Consider the following 21,328-nt stretch of genomic DNA (forward strand, 5'->3'; position numbering starts at 1 on the left):
TTGCTGTTGCCATGGTAACCCGAAAGCGCCACATACAAAGTGGCCTTTCAGAAGGAGAAGGGCTGAATGCTTTGTGGCGCTGCCTTTTGTCATTTGATTACACCTGCGATTCCATTACAGGGGGAGCCGGAGGAGGCAGACAATGGCAGTGGGGTCGCAAATATCTGAGCTGTCAGGCGTCACCTTCCTGGGAAGGTCATGTATGTGTGTGTGTGTGAGTGTATGACTTCTTCTTCTTTCGGCTGCTCCCGTTAGGGGGTGACACAGTGGATCATCTTCTTCCATATCTTCCTGTCCTCGTCATCTTGCTCTGTCACACCCATCACCTGCATATCATCTCTCTCCACATCCATAAAGCTTCTCTTAGGCCTTCCTCTTCTCCTCTTGCCTGGCAGCTCTATCCTTAGTACCCTTCTCTCATTATTCCCAGCATCTCTCCTCTGCACATGTCCAAACCAACGCAATCTCACCTCTCTGACTTTGTCTTCCAACCATCCCACCTGAGCTGACCCTCTAATGTCCTCATTTCTAATCCTGTCCATCTTCGTCACACCCAATGCAAATCTTAGCATCTTTAACTCTGCCACCTCCAGCTCTGTCTCCTGTGCCACCGTCTCCAGCCCATATAACATAGCTGGTCTCACTACCGTCCTGCAGACCTTCCCTTTCGCTCTTGCTGATACCCGTCTATCACAAATCACTCCTGACACTCTTCTCCACCCTGCCTGCACTCTCTTTTTCACCTCTCTTCCACAATCTCCATTACACTGTACTGTAATTGTGCAAGGTTCTGGTGTGGCATGAATTCAAAATCCTGGCAACATAACATATGAGCATTCATGATGCCAGGTCTCAGCTGCTCCCACTTTACCATTCTTTACCATTGGCATGTCCCTTGGCATGGGTCGTGAGAATTATGGGATGACGGGGTTACTCTTGTGTGCTATCCATTCCCTACATGATGGCAGTGAGAGCCATGTCTGAAAGGGTGGCTCTGAGGCTAGAGATCAATCGGAAGGTTGTCGGTTTGAATCCCGTAAACGCCGAAAGTGACTCAATCCCGATGGGTCCTTGAGCAATTCAATTACCTTCAATTACCTTCAATGGCTCCATCCTGGGTAAGACATTAAATCTGCATCCAGCCCCCCAAGCAGGTCCTCCAATTTACAGGGAAATTTTGGAGGTTGGTGACAGGATTGGCACTCCAGCCACCATTAGACACCTCAGACTGTTCAGTGTGGTGCTGAGATGTCACCCATGGCAAGGCTGCACTTGAATCTCAGTTTGGGTGGATCACCATGTGGTGGGTGTAATCAATCAAAATCCTGGCAACACAACACTTGAGCATTCATGATGCCAGGTCTCAGCTGCTCCCACTTGACCACTCTGTTATTTCAGAACTGTTATTTCTGTTGTCCCTTGGCATGTGTCGTGAGAATATGGGATGGCGGGGTTGCTCTGGTTTGCTCTCTGCTCCCTACATGATGGCAGTGAGAGCCATGTCTGAAAGGGTGGTGTGGTGGCTCTGAGGCTGGAGATCAATCGGAAGGTTGTCGGTTCGAATCCAGTGAACGCCAGAAGTGACTCGATCTGGATGGGTCCTTGAGCAAGGCCCTTAACCTGCAATGGCTCTGTCCTTGGTATGATGTTAATCTGCAACCAGCCATGCAAGCAGGTCTTCCAACTTGCAGGGAAACCTTGGGAGCTGGTGGTGGGATTGGCACGCCAGCCACCATAAAATGCTTCAGACTGTCCCAGTGAGCAAACGCAAGGTTGTTGGTTTGAATCCCGTAAAAGCCAGAAGTGACTCTATCTTGTTGGACCCTTAAGCAAGGCCCTTAACCTGCAACTGCTCCGTCCTGGGTATGACATCAATCTGTGTCCTGATCTGCAAGCAGGTCCTCCAACTTGCAGGGAAAACTTGGGGGTCGGTGGCAGGATTGGCACTCCAGCCACCATAAAAAACCTTGTACTGTTAAGTGTGGTGCTGAAGTGTCACCCGTTGCACTTGGATCTCAGTTTGGGAGGTTCACCATGTGGTGGATATAATCAGCGCACACACCCAACCTCTCTCTCTCTCTATCCACGTCTGAATTCACTGTGGGTGTTGGACTCCATCATGGCTGTATCTCGTCAACACTCCTGTCTGTGGTCCTCATGCACAGGATTATTGAGGCACAGCTGTCCAGTTGGGGATGCTAGCACTGTTGCTTTATGCGGATGATGTTGTCCTCTTTGCCTCATCTGTCTGTGAGCTGCCAAGTGTGAAGCGTCTGAGATGGGCATCAGCACCTCCAACTCTGAGGTTATGGTTCTCTCTCTCTCTTTCTCTCTCTCTCTCAGAAAAGAGTGGATTGCAATCTCAAGGTGACACGTTTGGTGGGGGGAACAGCTGCCCTTAATGGAGGAGCTCGAGTACCTTGAGATCTTGTTCACGAGTGATGGAAAAAGAGAGTGTGAGATCAGATTGGAGAGGCGGTGGCTATTCTGCAGGCGTTGTTACCCAATCCACAGTAATGAGAAAGGAGAGCTTGCTTAACCTTCTACAACATACATCCCTGTCCTTCACCTATGGTCATGACAATAAGAATAAGATTGTGAGTATAAGCAGCGGTACTGAGGTTTCTCCACAATTTGGCTGGACTGAAGCTCCATGATTGGGCGAGAAAATCAGAGATTCGGGAGTTGGCTCACATTGGCGTCACTGCCCTTCTGGATTGAGAGGAACCAGCTGAGGTGGTTTGCACAAGTTGTATGGATGCCCCCATGTGCTGCTCTGGGGAGGAGATCCTGTGGCAGACCCAGCACACGCTGAAGGGAGTATATCTCTCTGCTGGCTTGGGAACATTCTGGAAGTTCCCCCTGAAGAGCTGGATTCTACAGCTGGAGACGACAACATCTGGGATGACCGTCACCACAGCCCTCATCAGGAAAAGCAGTTGCAGAAAATGAAGTGAGATGTTTCTGAATATACAAAACCATGTAAAAGTTTCCGCCCCTTGTGGAAAATTGCTCTAAAGTGGGTATGCTTTCAAAAATAAAGTCATAAATAATTTCAATGAACTTCCTAGAAAGTGCAGTAAGGAGGAACAAACCTCATTGAACTCAATAATAGTGTGCCCACCCTTTGGCTCTTCTCAGCTGCACTGCCATGCCATTTCTGAAGGTCCCCACCTGCCTCTGCTTCATTTTGAATGTCAGACTTGTAATCCCCGACTTGATAAATTTCTCGTTGCTGCGCTCACTTCCTGTGGCCCGCCATTGGGGTTTCTGGTCTTCAGGCCCTTCCCATTTATTGGTGCTTTTGCAGAAAATCTTGAAAAAAAAAGAAGTTGTCAGATATCAAAGTCGCCGTGAAAAGGCGAGTCGTAGCCCACCGTCTCAGTGTCATATAAAAAAAGCTTATTAGGGTACAGAGAAAAAAAAGGCACACAGTGGGAAAAAGCACGAAATGTCAACATAAATCTCGAAATTTCCACTTTAATCACGTAGTTTATTTTGTCATTAAAGTAGAATATCATAAACTTCATATATCATATTGAATGGCTTCACTTTTTGCAAAAAGAAACTCTAAAATCCTTTTCTTACTAATCCAGAAATTTTCAAATAACCATTGTAAGTGACGGCCACCAGCTTTACCCGGCCGAGATGCCCATGAATTGGAAAGTCCGGGTGAGGGAGTGTGCACAGGGCATTATCTCCGCCGGAGTGCTAGATGGCAGCCCCCCTAGGGGTTGCAGCAATGTCTTGGATACCCACAAGGCACCATGGGACATGGAGTTCTTCAACTCAGCCCTGTTGGGTTCTGTGGGTGCCACCAGAGGGTACTGCAGGGACTAGGGAGCCCAACTTCATGGAGTTTCGGTCTCAGCTGGAAGTGCTTTCAGACTACGTACGCAGAAGACCAGAGGTACTCCCAGGTGGGAGATAAAAGCAGCTGCCTGCCTTACAGTAATGAGCCAGAGTCGGGTGGAAGGTGAACGAAGCTTGTGAGGAGCAGGAGTGGAGGAGAAATTGACCAGTGAGAGAAGGAAGAAAAGAGCTGTGCTTGTGCTTAGAATTGTGCTTTATTGTGTGTACTCATAGCTGTGGTGGTGGAAAACACTTAACAAGAAGAGTTTCCCACAATAAAAGACTCTTTGCCTTTTAACTTGTGTCCGTGCCTGTTTGTGTTGGGTGTTTGGGGAGCTGAAGCACCCCCTGGTGTCCACACCATCTAAGAGAAAGACTTTGGTCAACTATGTGACGTTCCTCTAAGACTTTTACACAACACTGTATGTCTTAGTGTGTATTGAGCGGTGACTCTAAAATGAACTGGCATGACTGAGAGGCCATCCTTCTGGGGTTTGGTTCTTGTCAGGCCCCCGGAGCCCCCTAAAATTATGGCGTGGTTGAGAAACTCTGGTCTAGTTGAACACAGGGACACAGTTGGAAACTTGTTTAGGGACGATTTCACACAAACGTAAGAAACTTTTTCTTCATGCAGAGAGCCAGGAGCATCAATGACCGACCAAGTAGTGTGGTAGACAATAAGCCTTTAGGGACCTGCAAATCTCGACGTGATGTTGTTTTGGATTGTCCAGGTCAGTGTTTCTCAAACTTTTTGGTGTCGTGACCCAGTTTTTCCCATATAAGTGTCTTTGCAACCCACCAACGGGGACTCGATTGCGATCGACCAGAGTGGCATTCACTACCAATGTAAACAAGTGGCAGTCCAGGACCCAAAACTGGTTGAGAATCCCTGGCCTAGTTGAATAAGATGGACAGGCTTGTTGGGCTGAATGGCCTGTTCTTGTCACCCCTGTTCTAATGCTAACGCGCCATGTGGAAGATTGTGGGTTCGCTTCCCGGTTCCTCCCTGTGTGGATAGCGCTTTGAGTACTGAGAAAAGCGCTATATAAATGTAATGAATTATTATTATTATTATTATGTCCCAAGTCTTCACTGATTAGTTCTGGGAACCTGACAGGGAATTTTCACAGTTTTGATGGCCTGCACAGTCCCCCAGATCTCAGCCCTTTTTTATGGGATGAGGTGGACATGACTGTTGGCAGCAAGACAGTGCAGACATCCAGTGTGCCGCAACCGCTCAACACCATCATTCCTAAATTGTGCAACATTAGCGAACAATGCATCCAGTGTCTCGACCAGAAGAATTCATGTTCTGAAGGAACATCAGAAATCTGACAAACGAGAGGGGACCATTCTGTCCCTCACGCATGTTTGATTAGCTGATCGCTAAGCTGTCCCCATATCCCGTCCAGGTCCTTCTTAAAATTTGTTGAGGTTTCTGCTCCAACTACATCATGCTACTGGCAACTCTGCGTATGTTCCTATGCTACTTGTATGGAAAATATTCCGATGTAACTTCCCAGGTGGGATGTCATTTTCCCTGTTGGTGCCACTGAGCTCTTTTCGGCTCAGGAGAGCTCATTCTAATTTTACCTGCCCAAAATGCCCCAGAGTGTTGATCCTAATGAGCGGAGTTTGTTGCTTCCGTACATTTAAATTTGCCAGCCTTGTCTACTGTCAGCACTCACTCACCGACACCCACTTTGGAGTGGATACACATCTCCGGACTCACCAGTTTCATTTTATATAGTGCCTTTCACAACATGCTGTGAACTGAAAAGAATGGACACAGCATTGAGTGATTTGAAGAGACGTGAAATAGGAGAGACAGCAATGGTGGAGATAAAAACAACAACTCAGCTCTGACTTTCTGTATGTGGTATAAAGAGAGGAAGGGTTGGGGACCAAGTGGCTACCCCTGTTGAATGAAGCCAAAAAAATAAAAGAAAATTCACCCAGAGAGTGGATTTAGAGTCACCAGTTAGTGCCACCAGTCCACTCACTGCCTGGCACACTCACTATGGGCCAATTTCAGCCTCTCTCATAGCTTGACTGTGCCAGGCCATGGGCCAGTGGATCCTCTCATGCTGGGCCAATGGTAGGAAAATGATAGACCACCATCTCCAAAGCAGCGTGATGTTCCTGTGACAACACTGGCAAATATTATTAAGATGTTGAAGGTCTGCTAACTCACGTCAATATTACTAGTGACTCTCAAAATATATAAATATACTGCTCAAAATAATGAAAGGAACCCTTATGAATTTGAGTATTGCATCAAGTCAGTGACACTTCTGGGCTATTGATCTGCTCAGTTAAGTGCCAGAGGGGCTTGTTAATCAGTTTCAGCTGCTTTGGTTCACTAGAGGGGCGACACTGAGACGACCCCCAAAACAGGAATGAATGGTTTAACAGGTGGAGGGAGGCCACGGACATTTCGCCCCCCTCATCTGTTTTGTCACTCGTTTTCCATTTGTCTATGGTCAGTGTCACTACTGGTACCATGAGGCCATACCTGGACCCTACAGAGCTGGCACAGGTAGTCCAACTTCTCCAGGATGGCACATCAATACGTGCCTCCCATTGCCAGAAGGTTTGCTGTGTCTCCTAGCACAGTCTCAAGGGCATGGAGGAAATTCCAGGAGACAGACAGGCAGTTACTCCAGGAGCGCTGGACAGGGCCCCTCGTAGAAGGTCCTTAACCTATCAGCAGGACAACACCAGAATCTACTCTTTTGGGCAAGGAGGAACAGGATGAGCACTGGCAGAACCTACAAAATGACCTCCAGCAGGCAGGCAGGCCACTGGTGTGAAAGTCTCTGACCAAACAATCAGAAGCAGACTTCATGAGGGTGGCCTGAGGACCCGACAACGTCCTCTAGTGGGCACTGTGGAGCTCGATTGGCATTTGCCATAGAACACCAGAATTGGCAGGTCCACCACTGGCGGGCACCCTGTGCTTTTTAGAGATGAGAGCAGGTTCACCCTGAGCACATGTGACAGACGTGAAAGGGTCTGGAGAGGCTGTGGAGAACGTTATGCTGCCTGTAACATCGTTCAGCATGACTGGTTTGGTGGGGGGGTCAGTGATGGTCAGTCTGGGGAGGCACATCCATGGAGGGACACACAGACCTCTACAGGCCAGACAATGGCACCGCAGGACTGCCATTAGATATTGGGATGAAATCCTTGGACTTCTTGTCAGACCCTATGCTGGTGCAGTGGGCCCTGGGGTCCTCCTGGTGCACGACAATGCCAGGCCTCATGTGGCAAGAAGATGAAGGAATTGATACCACTGACTGCCCCCTCCACGCTCACTCGCCTGACCTCAATCCAATAGAACACCTCAGGGTGGGATATTATGTTTCGGTCCATGTCCACCACATCCACTAAACGGTGTCATCTATAGACAGAGGAGCAGCTTCAGCGACAGACTGCTGTCACCGTCCTGCTCCACTGACAGACTGAGGAGATCGTTCCTCCCCCAAACTATGCGATTCTTCAATTCCACCCGGGGGGGTAAACGTTAACATTATATAAAGTTATTGTCTGTTTTTACCTGCATTATTATCAATCTTTAATTTAATATTATTTTTTTGTATCAGTAAGGAGCTGCTGGAGTATGTGAATTTCCCCTTGGGATTAATAAAGTATCTATCTATCTATCTATCTATCTATCTATCTATCTATCTATCTATCTATCTATCTATCTATCTATCTATCTATCTATCTATCTATCTATCTATCTATCTATCTATCTATCTATCTATCTATCTATCTATCTATCTATCTATCTGAAGCCTCAGCCTGTCCAGGAGCTCAGTGATGTCCTGGTCCAGATCTGGGAGGAGATCCCCCAGGACACCATTCGTCGTCTCATTAGGATGTTGTCAGGCATGCATACAAGCACATGGAAGGGGGTGGTGGGGGGTCAAACAAACTACTGAGTACGATTTGGAGTTGCTGCAATGACATTTCGGCCAAATGGACTCACCTGCCTGCCTGCCCCATCATTTGCTCCCTTTGATTTTCGGGGTGTCCCTCTGTCAGTTGATCATTTTCATTTCCATCCTTTCGTTCTTCATCACCATATTAGTCCATATCAGTAGAGAGAGTCAGCAGGAGTTTTGTTTCCCATTGAGATCTGATGTGTTTTCAAATTTTTTTGAGCAGTTATATTACTGTGACCCTCAAACCATTGTTCTCTTACTTGGAGCTCCATTCTCTCCAAAAAGCGTCTTCCCGGGTGTTCCAATGTTCTTTAAATAACTCCTGAAGCAGAAGAGGCTGGAGCTTTGGGCAAAATTGGAAGTGTCATCACGGTTTGTCTCTGGACTCATCCTCGGGTCAACGATGGGGTAAGGAGAAGAAGGTGTTAGTGGCCATGTTTCCTCACATGCTGGGGATGGGTGGCTTAACGAGGTTCTTCTTTGCTGTTTGAAATTAGTGCTGCCTGAAGAGGCTTAGACACTCCATGTTTGACTGAGTTGTCTTCAGCCTGGTGATCCAGTGACAGAACAGGCCTGGTGGCCCTGAAAAATAAACAGGAGTCATTTAGTAGTCAGGAAGAAGATGACAGGACTGACCACAGCTGGAGTGCAGGTGGGTTAAGACGGTGACACCTTACATGAGTTCTAGTCATAGGGGATGTCAAACTTGATGAGTGCATTGCTGATCTCTTCACCTGAGGATGTCAGATTACACAACCTCTAGTCAGAGGGGATGTCAAACTTGTCAACTGCGTTATTGTTCTCGTCACCCGAGGATAGCAGACAACATGACTTCCAGCCAGAGTGGGTGTCAAATTTGATGACTGTTGTTGCTGATCTTGATACCTGAAGATGACAGATTTAAGGACTTCTAGTCAGAGCGGATGTAAAACTTGACAATTGCTGTTGCTGATCTTGTTGCCTGAGGATATCAGAGAACAGGACTTTTAGCCAGAGAGGGTGTCAAACTGGACGACTGTTGTTGCTGATCTCGTCACTTGAGGATGTCAGAGTTCATGACTTCTAGTCAGCGGGATGTAAAACTTGATGGCTGCTGTAGTTGATCTCGTCACCTGAGGATGACAGGACTTCTAGTCAGAGGGGGTGTCAAATTTGACAATTGCTGTTGCTGATCTCATCCCCTGAGGGATATCAGAGAATATGACTTTTAGCCAGAGAGACTGCTGCCGTTGCTGTCATCGTCCGAGGATGTCAGATGATGTGACTTCTAGTCAGAGAGGATGCCAGACTTCATGATTGCGTTGCTGATCTTGTCACTTGAGGATGTCATATTACATGACTTTTAATCAAAGGGGATGTAAAACTTGATGACTGCTGTTGCTGATCTCATCACCTGAGGACGTCAGAATACACAACTTCTAGCTGAAGGGGATGTCATGCTTGATGAATGCTGTTGCTGATCTCATCACTTGAGGACGTCAGAATACACAACTTCTAGCTAGAGGGGATGTCATGCTTCCTAATCTTGTCATATAGGATGTCAGATTACATGGCTTCTAGTCAGAGAAGATGTCAAACCTGAGGATTTCAGTGCCAAACGTGTTACCTGATTATGTCAGATTACATGGCTTCTTGTCAGAGAGGATGTTAAATCTGATGACTGCTGTTGCTGATTTAGGCACCTGAGGATGGCAGATTAAATGACTTCTAGTCAGATGGTGTCATACTTGGTGGTTGCCTTTGCTGATCTCGTCACCTGAGGATTACGTGACTTCTTACTTGACTTGATGATTGTTGTTGCTTTTTTTGTCACCTGAGGATATTCGATAACATGACTTCTAACCAGAGGAGATTTGAAAATTTAATGGTAGATTTTGCTGATCTTTATCACCTGAGGATGTCAGATCACACGACTTCTAGTCAGACTGGATGTCAAACCTGATGGTTGTCGTTGCTGATCTTGCCACCTGATGATGTCAGATTACACAACCATAAATCACAGGACATGACAAAGACTCCATAATGAGTTTGCAGCACATTTTTGCATTTCTAAAATATTCTAATATCGCCGTTTTTTTCTGACTGCCCATATCGTGCTGCCTTACAAAGCCAGTGCTGTATAAATGCTTTACAAGTACGGCGAGTTCAATAGCCATCTCTGTTCTTTTTTTTCTTTTTCCATTCTGTCTGCTACACTAAAACAAAAGACATCATGCAGAGGAGCCTCATTTATGTTTGTGAGGTTCAAAAAGCCAGTGTTCCTTGTTCCTCATACTTATCCTACGCCGGGGTGGCGAACTCCAAGCCTGGAGGGCCGCAGTGGCTACAGGTTTTCATTCTAACCCTTTTCCTAATCAGTGACCAGTTTTCACTGCTAATTAACTGTTAGAAGAGTTCAGCCCTCTGAATTGATTCCTTTCTTCATTAAATGACAGCCAAGCAGAAATGAGATGTGAAACGAGCGAACAGATGACCAGCTAAACTGGGGCTTCAAACTCCAACCAATTTCTTAATGAGAAGCCAATTCTTGCTGTTAATTAAAGCCGTTATTTAATTCCATGGCTTGTTGGTGCTCTCATTCTGCCACAGCAGACCATCACCTCTCTTTAATTTCAGATATTGTGTAATGGGAGCAGGAGAGCTGGTCATGTGGTGGCTTGTTTTGTGTCTCATTATTGTTTGGCTGATAATTAAATAAAAAGAAACAACTATGAGGCCTGAGTCAAGTTAATTAAAAGAAGTAATCAGCAGCAAAAACTGGTCACTGATTAAGAAGATGGTAAGAATGAAAACCTGCAGCCACTGCGGCACTCGAGGCCTGGAGTTTGCCACCCCTGCCCTACATGCTGTTATACTCCTGGCTGAGTGCTGTCAAGCACATGAGCTTAGGGGACCTTGGGAGGACTCCTACCAGGTAAGCAGTACCACTCAGTGTCGAGAGGGGGCGCTGTTGCTGACACCATCTGCTTTAACATCATTGACACCCCTCTGAGGACGACTGACCTCACTTCATTTCCAACCCAGGAAGCCCCGCCCCTTGTGGGCGGCTGCTATTAAAACCCACAAGGTCACCAGAAGTTGGCATTCACTTTAGGACTTGAGCCTGAGGAAGAAGGAGCCCCCTCTCACAAATGTTTTTACTCGCATTTGAGAAGTTTTCTTACTTTTTGCACTTTCTTGTATCATATGTTTTAATTTAAATTCTACCATTAAACCTAGTTACCAGGTAGATACACCGACTCTCTAATTTCGATCGATCAATCGCTAAAGTCAATCACTAAATTCGAGTGTGGCAGTGAAAGAGTTAAGGGCATGATTAAACAGAGGAAAAAAAACTCTGGGGTGCCCCAGGGTGCCCAAAACACACACTTATTTAGCTTAATGGTTAATCCCGTACTGTTCTCAAATCTTGATTGCACAGAACTGCTGCTACGACTTGAGACAAAATCAGACCCGTGTGGTTTTGCCAGGGCTGTGGTGAAGGGCAATGGCGTGGTCCATGGCGATGGATGTCTCTGCCACCTGAGAAGACCTGCTCAGGTGAATTGTTGAGATGCACTTTTTTAGAGGGAAGACTCGTGGTTTTAAAAAGGAAGGGTTCTGCCAGTGATTTGAACTTCATTTTATGGATGTATTGACTTATTTGTTTATTTAATGGGCTAGCTGTGCTACCCATCTAAGATGGGTTGAAAGTAATCAACATAGACCTCAGCATTAAAGCATATGTCTCTGTTATATGCTATTTAGTATGGGATATGTAAAAGAAGTGTTAATGTTTTTGATGCACCTTCTGTTGGAATAACAAATGTAATGCATTTTGTTACTACAAATGTTTGTGAAGCACCATCTGTAGGAATGACAAATGCAATACATATGTCTCTGATATGTGCCATTTGGTATGGAATTTGTTAAAGCAGTGTTCATTTTTGAGATACACCATCTATTAGAATGACAAATGTAATGCATTTTATTATTACAAATGTTTGTGATGTGCCATCTGTTGGAATGACAAATGTAATGCATCTGCCTTTGTTATGTGCTATTGGAAAGGGATGTATAAAAAGAGTGTTAATGTTTGTGATGTGTCATTTGTTGGAATGAAAAATGGAATGAATTTTATTACTACAAATGTTTGTGATGCACCATCTATTGGAATGACAAATGCATTGCATATGTCTCTGTTATATGCAATTTGGTATGGTGTGTGTGAAAGTACTGTTGTTTGTGGTACACCATCTGTTGGAATGACAAATGCAATCTATATTTCCTTGTTATATGCAATTTGGTATGGGGTATAGGGCGGCACGGTGGTGCAGTGGTAGCACTGCTGCCTTGCAGTTAGGAGACCCAGGTTCGCTTCCCAGGTCCTCCCTGTGTGGAGTTTGCATGTTCTCCCCGTGTCAGCGTGGGTTTCCTCTGGGTGCTCCGGTTTCCTCCCACAGTCCAAAGACATGCAGGTTAGGTGCATTGGTGATCCTAAATTGTCCCTAGTGTGTGCTTGGTGTGTGGATGTGTGTGCCCTGCGGTAGGCTGGCGCCCTGCTAGGTTTGTTTCCTGCCTTGCGCCCTGTGTTGGCTGGGATTGCCTTCAGCAGACGCCCATGACCCTGTAGTTAGGATATAGAGGGTTGGATAAAGGATGGATGAATAGTATGGGATATGTGAAAGCAGTGTCAATGTTTGTGGTGCACCATCTGTTGGAATGACAAATGCAGTGCATTTTATTACTGAAATGTTTGTGCTGTGCCATCTGTTGGAATGATAAGTACATTGCATATGTTTCCGTTATATACCATTGGGTATGGGGTGTGTGAAAGCAGTGTTAATGTTTGTGTTGCGCCACCTGTTGGAATGACAAATGCAATGCAATTTATTACTACAAATGTTTGTGATGCACCATCTGTTGGAATGACTGATGCAATGCATATGTCTCTGTTATATGCAATTTGGTATGAGGTGTGTGAAAGCTGTGTTAATGTTTGTGGTGCACCATCTGTTAGAATGACAGATGTAATGCATATATCTCTGTTATATGCAATTTGGTATGAGGTGTGTGAAAGCTGTATTAATGTTTGTGATTCGCCACCTGTTGGAATGGCAAATGCAATGCAATTTATTACTACAAATGTTTGTGATGCACCATCTGTTGGAATGACTGATGCAATGCATATGTCTCTGTTATATGCAATTTGGTATGAGGTGTGTGAAAGCTGTGTTAATGTTTGTGGTGCACCATCTGTTGGAATGACAAATGTAATGCATTTTATTACTAAAATGTTTGTGATGCACAATCTGTCGGAATAACAGTCGTAGGAAACAGATGGACATACAGACAGACATGTGGACACTTAATCTTTTTTTAAGGTGGATTGAGCACTGCACTGTTTGCACCTTTTTTGTGGGCAATAAAAAAGCACTAGACATGTTGCACCTACTATTTCCTGTCATGTATCCTCATTGCTTGGCTCGTCTTGGACATGATTATTAACACTCCTGTGGCACAGGCATCCTCATATAGCCATAAAAAAGGGAGACAGGACTGGCAACAGCTGGAGAGCAGGTGGGTTAATCTGTTGGCACATTGTGCAACTTGTAGTTTTAGGGGGTGTCAGACTTGATGACTGTATTTCTGATCTCTTTTACTGTAATGGATAAATAACAATGATTTTCCAGCACAGTTTCATATTTTCAAGGTATGGTGAGCTCACCCATTTTTCAGACAGCCTATAAATGTGCGGCCTGACTGAGCCAATTCCATTGCAAATGGTTGATACTACTACTACTAATAATAATTAATTACACTTACATAGCACTTTTCTCACTACTCAAAGCACTTCACATAGACAGCAGGGAGCCACTTCAACCACCACCAATGTGCAGCCCCTAACTGGATGATACAAAAGGAAGCCATTTTTGAGGCTGTATGTTCACCACAAATTAGCTATTAGGTGATGAAGGGCTGAGAGGAAACCAATTAGAGACAAAGGATGATAACGGGTCTGCCCGTGGTGGGCAGTTAAGCCAGGATGTCAGGATACACTCTGCTCTTTACAAAGGATGCCCAGGAATCTTTAATGACCACAGAAAATCAGTAGCTCGCTTTTAATGTCTCATCTGAAGGGTGGCACATTTTTTACAGCACAGCGCCCCCTGCTGGCCTCACCAACATGTCTTCCAGTAGCAACTCGAGCTTTTCCTAGATGGTAATCCATCCAAGTAGTGGCACATGCTTAGCTTCAGGTGGATGACCTGCTCTGAAGTGTGTTAGGTATGGCTGCTCTTTTCACAGCTACAGCAAATTCAACTTCAGCCTGTTGTTTTTTAATTTTTTTCCAATCTGTCATGGTACACAAAACACATGACTTCATACAGATGTGTCTGTCTTCTGTTAGTCACATCCACAATACCCACGTCCCTTGTTCCTTGTAGCTGCTCATTGGTTGTCAGCTCTCATGCATACAGAGCCCCTTTGACTCAGGACACAACTGAGTTACAGACTGTTGGGACTGAGTCGTTGGACATGTCAGACTACACGACTGTAGGCCACAGGAGTGTGCTGTGACTTCCCCAACTCGCTAAGAATAAGTAAATGAAGTGTGCAACTGAAAACTACTGGAAAAGTCGTTCAATGTGACAGGGCCTTAAGTGACTTGCTTACCACTGCTGAGTGTGACAAAACACAGAAAAGACTGAATACTCCATGCTGCCTGCCCACAGCATCGTGCTCTTGATTGTTAGGGTGGGACTTTGTTGACAGATGGATTCATCCTCCTGGGATCCAATTCTGTACTTGATCTGTGTCAGGTGTACAGTATGTGTCCTCCCTTTGTGTGAGCAGGTGACCCTCCTGCTTCACTTCGACATCTCCAAAGATGCCCAGGTTGTATTAGTTGGTGGCTCTAAATTGGTGCTGTGGGAGTGTGAACTGTGATAGACTGGCACCCAGTCCAGGGTTGGTCCTGACCTTGCACATAATACCGCCAGAATAGACCCCAGCACAGCTCCCCAAACACCCGACACAATGGAACAAGTCTTTACAACACACATTTTTTATTTTCAAGGGGAAACTCTTGTCTTCTGCCACGAAGCTCAGTGTCACAAACAGCACACAGCACTTTCTTCTTCCTTTCCTTTCCGCCTCCAGTCCTCCACTGGCGAGCTTCGTCCCTCTTCCTCCGGAGTTTGGATCCCCGAATGGAGTGAGGTGGCCCTTTAAAAGAGCACCCAGAAGTACTCAAGGTGTCCCATAATCTCCTTCTGGCCAAACCTCCGGGTGTGGTGGCAGTCCTGCAGAGGAGAGAGAGCTCAACCATTCCCCATACGCCCCCTGGAGGAGACCACGGGCCCCAGCAGGTTTGAGCTTCAATGCTTCAAACCCATGGCACCATAGCAAGCCAGGGGGCTTCTCTCTATCATCCTGGGGGAGGTACTGCCCCAAATATGTTCTCCTCCCCAGTCCTTCCACCATAGAGGTGTCCCGGCCAGGTAAGGGCCCTGGCCGTCTATCTATCTATCTATCTATCTATCTATCTATCTATCTATCTATCTATCTATCTATCTATCTATCTATCTATCTATCTATCTATCTATCTATCTATCTATCTATCTATCTATCATATAGTGCCTTTCATATCTATCTATCTATCTATCTATCTATCTATCTATCTATCTATCTATCTATCTATCTATCTATCTATCTATCTATCTATCTATCTATCATATAGTGCCTTTCATATCTATCTATCTATCTATCTATCTATCTATCTATCTATCTATCTATCTATCTATCTATCTATCTATCTATCTATCTATCTATCATATAGTGCCTTTCATATCTATCTATCTATCTATCTATCTATCTATCTATCTATCTATCTATCTATCATATAGTGCCTTTCATATCTATCTATCTATCTATCTATCTATCTATCTATCTATCTATCTATCTATCTATCTATCTATCTATCTATCTATCTATCATATAGTGCCTTTCATATCTATCTATCTATCTATCTATCTATCTATCTATCTATCTATCTATCTATCTATCTATCTATCTATCTATCTATCATATAGTGCCTTTCATATCTATCTATCTATCTATCTATCTATCTATCTATCTATCTATCTATCTATCTATCTATCATCATAGTGCCTTTCATATCTATCTATCTATCTATCTATCTATCTATCTATCTATCTATCTATCTATCTATCTATCTATCTATCTATATATCTTTCATATCTATCTATCTATCTATCTATCTATCTATCTATCTATCTATCTATCTATCTATCTATCTATCTATCTATCTATCTATCTATCTATCATATAGTGCCTTTCATATCTATCTATCTATCTATCTATCTATCTATCTATCTATCTATCTATCTATCTATCTATCTATCTATCTATCTATCATATAGTGCCTTTCATATCTATCTATCTATCTATCTATCTATCTATCTATCTATCTATCTATCTATCTATCTATCTATCTATCATATAGTGCCTTTCATATCTTTCTATCTATCTATCTATCTATCTATCTATCTATCTATCTATCTATCTATCTATCTATCTATCTATCATATAGTGCCTTTCATATCTATCTATCTATCTATCTATCTATCTATCTATCTATCTATCTATCTATCTATCTATCTATCTATCTATCATCATAGTGCCTTTCATATCTATCTATCTATCTATCTATCTATCTATCTATCTATCTATCTATCTATCTATCTATCTATCTATCTATCTATCTATCTATCATATAGTGCCTTTCATATCTATCTATCTATCTATCTATCTATCTATCTATCTATCTATCTATCTATCTATCTATCTATCTATCATCATAGTGCCTTTCATATCTATCTATCTATCTATCTATCTATCTATCTATCTATCTATCTATCTATCTATCTATCTATCTATCTATCTATCTATCATATAGTGCCTTTCATATCTATCTATCTATCTATCTATCTATCTATCTATCTATCTATCTATCTATCTATCTATCTATCTATCTATCATATAGTGCCTTTCATATCTATCTATCTATCTATCTATCTATCTATCTATCTATCTATCTATCTATCTATCTATCATATAGTGCCTTTCATATCTATCTATCTATCTATCTATCTATCTATCTATCTATCTATCTATCATATAGTGCCTTTCATATCTATCTATCTATCTATCTATCTATCTATCTATCTATCTATCTATCTATCTATCTATCTATCTATCTATCTATCATATAGTGCCTTTCATATCTATCTATCTATCTATCTATCTATCTATCTATCTATCTATCTATCTATCTATCATATAGTGCCTTTCATATCTATCTATCTATCTATCTATCTATCTATCTATCTATCTATCTATCTATCTATCTATCTATCTATCTATCTATCTATCTATCTATCTATCTATCTATATATCTTTCATATCTATCTATCTATCTATCTATCTATCTATCTATCTATCTATCTATCTATCTATCTATCTATCTATCATATAGTGCCTTTCATATCTATCTATCTATCTATCTATCTATCTATCTATCTATCTATCTATCTATCTATCTATCTATCTATCTATCTATCTATCTATCTATCTATCTATCATAACTCAGAGTGGAGGCTCAATATCACGCCTCATACAAACACAGTCAGCTCCTTCGGTGACTAGTGACTGTTTAGACTTTGCATGTTCTCCCCATGTCTGATGTTTTCTCCTGATATTCCCATTTCTTCCCCCCCCTTGCCCTCCCACATCCCATCTATGTTAATTTAATCGATGACACTAAATTGCTTTAAGCGTGAGTGATCGTACCTGCTAGTGTGTCCAATTGAAAGACTGGCACTCTCTGTTCGGGGTTGGACAAGACATCAGGCACACCGCGGTTAAGACTGACTCTGACGTTCCTCTACCCCGCTAAAAATAAAATAAGTTAAAAACGTTTTATTTATATGGCGCCTTGCATGATCAAAGCAGTGAGATTCATTCATAACGATGAAGTTTAAAAGGCTGTTGTTGGTGGGTACATTTTGTACTTTTTTGTGGCACTCGAGAGGATGGTGGATTCATTTTTGAGGTTCCCCTCTCCCTGTATACTTTACGGATCAGCCAATCGTGATACGTGAAGCAGAAAATTTGTTAAAGCTCCGAGTAATTCAACAGGAACAGAAATCACATTAGTGAAGTCCACACGTTTAGCTTCAGCGGGGCAACTGCGTTCGGGATTATCTGCATGAGCAGCCTTTTAGATCGTTATTGAAAAAACGAGGAAATACGGCCGCATCTCCTTCAGCAGCCATTGACATTCGCGTGTCCATGGCAACGGCCATTAACAACAACCTCGCGCACGCGAAGCGCGCGCTGCCTGCAGGAGCCGCGGAGAGTCGCCGGGCCAGAAGAAGGGGAGGCAGGCAATGGAAGGCAAGAGCGCAGATTTGAACAGGAGGTCCAGCAAAAGTGCTCGGCCCGGGCTGCAGTACCCCGCGGATATGGAGCGAAGCCCGATCAAATTCACATTTAAAGGCAGACCGAACCAGCCCATCGCACCGGTGGAGAACATTAAGGAAATCCAGGTCAGCGGTCTTCTTGTTGTTTGTACGGGTGCCCGAGCGAGTTTTACAGGGTGACGGAAACTTTTTTTGTTTTGTTTTTTCTTTTTTTCTCAGTTTCTCTTCTTCTCGGTGAGTTGTAGTTCGCCGTGGTTGTCAAAAGGTGAAACAAAATGGAAAGTGTGTGGGCACACGCGATCGTTCGGTGTTTATCTGTAAGAAAAGCTAAATTCCTATTTAGCGACTTTTAAAAAAATTTTAAATGCCTTCAAGTGAAAATCAGTTTAAGAAATCCCTTTTAGGGTGCCTCGAAGTAAGTTTCTAATTATTTTAGAATATCAGCATACATTATGAGAGTGAATTTCAGATATCTTAAAGTCCAATTGAGCCTTTTATACTGTATATCTGAAGATAAGCCCCGCTGTTATTGTAAGATAAACATTCGGAAAAATCTGTAGAGGAGTTCAAGCCATCTCAATTACATTTCCAATGACATCTCAAATGGATTTCTTGTGTAGTTTAAGATATGCCAAATACATTTTGACAAACATCACTTTATATGCGTTTTAAAATCTCTTAAATGCAGTGTGGTGTAATGTTCAAGGATTTGGACCTCAAGCCCTGAGGTTGTGGGTTCTAATCACATTTTTGACAGGTATCAGTAGTGGATCTGATTTTATGTCAAATGCTGTTAATCAGCCAAATAACTAAAAAATCTTCTTCTGTTACTTGTGTGGTAGAAGTTCAGGTCCACCAACTCTTAAATGACCTGCAGCCACGTAAAGTTCCTAATGGATGTGCTGGAATTCAATTACTGTACTTTAAAGCAGGTTGTTGTTACATGGGAAAAAAGAAAAGAATCAAGGAAAAGAAAGTTAATTCTAGACAAAGTGATTACTTTGAAGAAATATTTTTTTAGCACACTATTGATTTTATTAAACTCAAATAACATTCCATACAAGCAAGTCAAGTTTAACAAAACTAGGTTTGAAACACATCAACCCCCACAAAAGAGAAAGAGAGTCAGGCCAGCAGAGCAAATCTTTAAACTAGTAAAAATAAGTAAATAAATAAAATCAATAAATAGAATAAAAAAGAGGGGAGAGAATCCACTTCCTAAATTTAAATGCTTATTCTAAAATGTTATTGATCGGTTTTGTACAGATTCGCTAAGTGGGAATTTGATGTTATCAAATAGTATATAACATCGGCGGCGGTGGGCTGGTGCCCTGCCCGGGGTTTGTTTCCTGCCTTGTGCTCTGTACTGGCTGGGATTGGCTCCAGCAGACCCCCGTGACCCTGTAGTTAGGATATAGCGGGTTGGATGATGGATGGATATAACATCAGGTACCCACTGACTTAAAAGTGGTGAGTAAGGATTCTTCCAGTTGAGCAAGATAAGTCTACGTGTTAGTAGTGAAGTAAAGGCCATTACAGTTTGTTTGTCCTTCTCCACTTTAAGCCCCTCTGCTTGCCCATCTAACACAGCTGTTAATGGATTAGGAGGGATTGGGACACCAAGGCTGTCTGAGAGGCGTTTAAAGATTTTGGTCCAGAATGATGTTCATTTGGTGCAGGCCCAAAACATGTGGTGTATTGAGGCTGGAGCTCGATTGCAACGTTTCCAGAATTTAACAGTAGATGATATCACATAATATGAGTATTTGGTAAAAAACGTATTTTTCTATCAACTTTTGGTCTATTTCCATTAACCAGAAGTGGTACTTTACTTTTCATTCATACTGCTGCAGAGTCTGATTTATTCAACTTTACTTTTATAATAATTGTTCAATATATTATTATTTGATTTGATTTGTTTTTAATGGTTCCTTAATGTACATGATATAAAAATCTAATCATTCTCTTGCGGTTTACTCCTCAAATATCCTTCCCCATATCTGAGTATACGTGAAAGTCGAGGGGAGACCACTGCCGGTTTTTAAGAAACTGCTTTGATATTCTTGCTTTCCGCCTCCCCCACCATAACCTATCGTCTGTGGGTTGAAAAGCTTTAGATTCGTCAAAAATTTTGATCTACAGTTCTCGACATTTTAGGGTCCTCTGATACCAAAAACGTCGATATCTCAATGATGGGTTTGTGTGTGTGTCTGTGTGTCAGAGTTTCTTGAGGATGGTTGAGAGATAAAACGGCCGGAAGGAAAAAAATCCCAAACTCGAAACTGAAGCCTGCTATGAGAAGACGATGTGCTGATTAGTTTTTGAGCCAAATGGTACAAGAGAAAGAGGCCCTGAAATACCGTAATTCTGTAATTATTTAGGAATTCTTTTCGCCAATTGCTATCGTAATGACCTATTTTATGATCAGAAAGATCGGCATCAAGGTGGTAAATAATTGCTGAAATGTTAGAGATGAGTTCGGGTAACTTGGTTCCAAAGCCTGTTGCTGCTCATGTCCAAATTTTTATGTGATTCATTTGAATATATTTGTGTACGCTTATTTACCTTCATGAGACCTTTGTTATACTTAATAGGAGGATTCCATAATGTGTGACCAGCAGGGGGCATTGCAGCACCCCAAACACAACCACAAGTACACGGGTCACGCGTTCAATTAAAAGGGCTGTTTTAACCAGATGCCACCACAGATTACCCACAAGTATAAACTCGGGCCCAATTCTCTCATCTTTCTCTTTCTCTCACTCATTTATTCCTCCAGTCCTGCCCAGGCACGTGTTGTCCAGTTCCTCTCCTGGTTGAGGTTGAGTGGCTTCTTTTATCTCCTACCCAGGAATACTTCTCCTCAAGAGCAGCGTTTGGGGGTGGCAAGTGGGACGACTGCCCCAGGCCCTGCACCTAAGGGGGCTCCACTTTTGAGGTCCATGTGTCCTGTTCGAGCGGATTTGTCAAGTTATATGTTCCAGTATGTATGTGTGTGTGTATGTATGAATGTGTGTGTGTATGTATGTATGTGTGTGT

The 21,328-nt window shown here is 43.1% G+C and overlaps 1 protein-coding gene and 1 long non-coding RNA gene across 3 annotated transcripts in view; one reads left to right on the plus strand and one right to left on the minus strand.

Moving 5' to 3' along the window:
- Window positions 1-254: 254 nt before the first annotated feature.
- LOC127530043 (uncharacterized) overlaps window positions 255-21,328 on the minus strand; it is a 454,116-nt gene continuing 433,042 nt past the window's right edge. Inside the window, exon 3 of the long non-coding RNA XR_007936576.1 lies at window positions 255-743. This is a non-coding gene — a long non-coding RNA (uncharacterized LOC127530043). The remainder of the gene's footprint in view (window positions 744-21,328) is intronic.
- dnah5 (dynein, axonemal, heavy chain 5) overlaps window positions 18,175-21,328 on the plus strand; it is a 437,381-nt gene continuing 434,227 nt past the window's right edge. For both annotated transcript variants that reach the window (XM_051935611.1, XM_051935612.1), the window contains exon 1: window positions 18,175-18,415. In XM_051935611.1, the coding sequence (XP_051791571.1) occupies window positions 18,257-18,415 (159 nt within the window). In that variant the 5' untranslated portion in view covers window positions 18,175-18,256. The remainder of the gene's footprint in view (window positions 18,416-21,328) is intronic.

This window comes from Erpetoichthys calabaricus, chromosome 13, assembly GCF_900747795.2.
Source record: "Erpetoichthys calabaricus chromosome 13, fErpCal1.3, whole genome shotgun sequence".
NCBI classification, from domain to species: Eukaryota; Metazoa; Chordata; class Cladistia; order Polypteriformes; family Polypteridae; genus Erpetoichthys; species Erpetoichthys calabaricus.